This window comes from Morone saxatilis, unplaced genomic scaffold, assembly GCF_004916995.1.
Source record: "Morone saxatilis isolate NCDOM2014 unplaced genomic scaffold, NCSU_SB_2.0 Contig2, whole genome shotgun sequence".
Classification (NCBI taxonomy): Eukaryota; Metazoa; Chordata; class Actinopteri; family Moronidae; genus Morone; species Morone saxatilis.
The window spans coordinates 20,666,384-20,667,997 of NW_023339762.1; the positions used below are offsets into that span (position 1 = coordinate 20,666,384).

The window sequence follows — 1,614 nt, forward strand, 5'->3', positions numbered from 1 at the left end:
AGTACCCTATTACCCCACTAGAACACTGTGCTCTCTGAATGCAGGGCTACTTGTGGTTCTTTTAGTCTCTAAAAGTAGAACAGGACACTACTACACTACACTTTGTCAAAATGTAATTCTTTCTGACAATCAGTCTGACATCATATACCAACACTGGCCTGTTGTAGTACCTCTTCTTCTGAGACTGTAAGAGTGGATCAATAGCAGCAGGTCCGCCAGCACGATCCACAGCAGCCATCCAGTCAACACCACAGGAGACCAGGGGCTGGGAAGCAACAGCGCCTGCTGAGCAGCACCCAAGAGCACACACGCCGCTGGGAGAGAGGGAGAACCAGTCTGTAGTTGATCTGGAATTTCAATCTTGGGTGAAAGTAAACATTTAGATCATGGGACACACTATGCTACAGGCACATTGTTCTATGTAAAAAAAAAGCCTTAAGGTTCCATATTGTAGAAAGTGAGATTTTATTTTATCAAAACATTATAACATAATTTGTAATTTCACTAATTGCTGTGTCTCACTGGCCAAAATTCTGACTTAAATCTAATTGAGCACAATTCATTTTTACAAAATGTATACAGTAGATGGAGCCTTAATGATTAGAGCTTCATTTATGAGGCCTGGATATTATCCCTCATAAAAACTGCTTTTCAAACAATTTGATTTCGCAGTCATATACAGTACTCCACAGATTTGTAACAGATCATGACATACAAGTCTTCATCACACTTTGAGCTGTAGCAATCACATTGGGCAGCTGTGGCTCAGACGTAGAGCGGGTCGTCCCTAATCGGAAAGTTTAATCCCTGGCTCCTCTCGCTGCATGCTAGTGTACATCTCATTGGATGGTCGAAAGACTAGAAAGGCGCTATATAAGTACAGTCCATTTAACATTTACCATTTACATACAGTTTCTCCAGAAAACCTACTTTCTAATCTTACCAGCGAGGATCTGTCCAACAGTGCCTGCTGCGAAGTGCAGCCAGCTGAAGATGATCCTCCTGCAGATGCAAAGAGACAGAATGATTTCAGCTGACGTGGCTGAATTTAAAAATAATTTGTGTTGCTTCTCAGGACTGCATAATGATAAAATCCACTTATTTGAGACAGTGATGAGCAAATCATGAAGTTGTTAAAATCTTGTTTCAGGTCTTACCTGGGGGACTCCGGGGCTGGTCTGAGAATTGCCATAATTGGCTGGATGACAGACAGAGCCATGACAGTGCAGCCTATGTAAGGGTGGGATCCCGCACGCTAAAAGGAAAAGAGAATACGAGAGGCAGAACAGAGGTGAAGGAGCTGCAGTGATATACTGTGGACAATAGTGTCGTCTCTAGAGCCACTTCTGCTGCTACCTTAAGCGGCTGTGGCACAGAGGCAGAGCAGGTTGTCCCCTAATTGGAAAGTTGTTGGTTCGATCCCCGGCCCTCCTGCCACATGTCGAAGTATCCTTGAGCAAGATAATAAAGTATATATATCTATCTATACTGAACCCCCAAATGTGTATGAATGCATTAGTTTCTGTTCGATGGGCTTTGCCATCACCGTGTGTAAAAGGGTGAATGTGGCATGTAGTGTAAAAGTGCTTTGAGTGGTCGGAAGACTAGTAAGGC

At 43.3% G+C, this 1,614-nt stretch overlaps 1 protein-coding gene across 2 annotated transcripts; it reads right to left on the reverse strand.

Moving 5' to 3' along the window:
• Positions 1 to 1,385, reverse strand: LOC118330025 (putative ferric-chelate reductase 1). 2 transcript variants are annotated; one of them, XM_035664398.1, is made up of 3 exons: positions 1,158 to 1,385; positions 931 to 1,002; positions 1 to 314 (listed from the first exon to the last, which is right to left on the reverse strand). In XM_035664398.1, exons 1-3 carry the CDS (start codon positions 1,217 to 1,219, stop codon positions 62 to 64), a joined length of 387 nt encoding a protein of 128 aa, XP_035520291.1. In that variant the 5' UTR covers positions 1,220 to 1,385; the 3' UTR covers positions 1 to 61. The 2 variants fall into 2 exon arrangements, with proteins under 2 accessions (XP_035520291.1, XP_035520293.1); XM_035664400.1 differs by having other exon boundaries at positions 944 to 1,002; positions 1,158 to 1,371.
• Between the last annotated feature and the right edge of the window lie 229 nt (positions 1,386 to 1,614).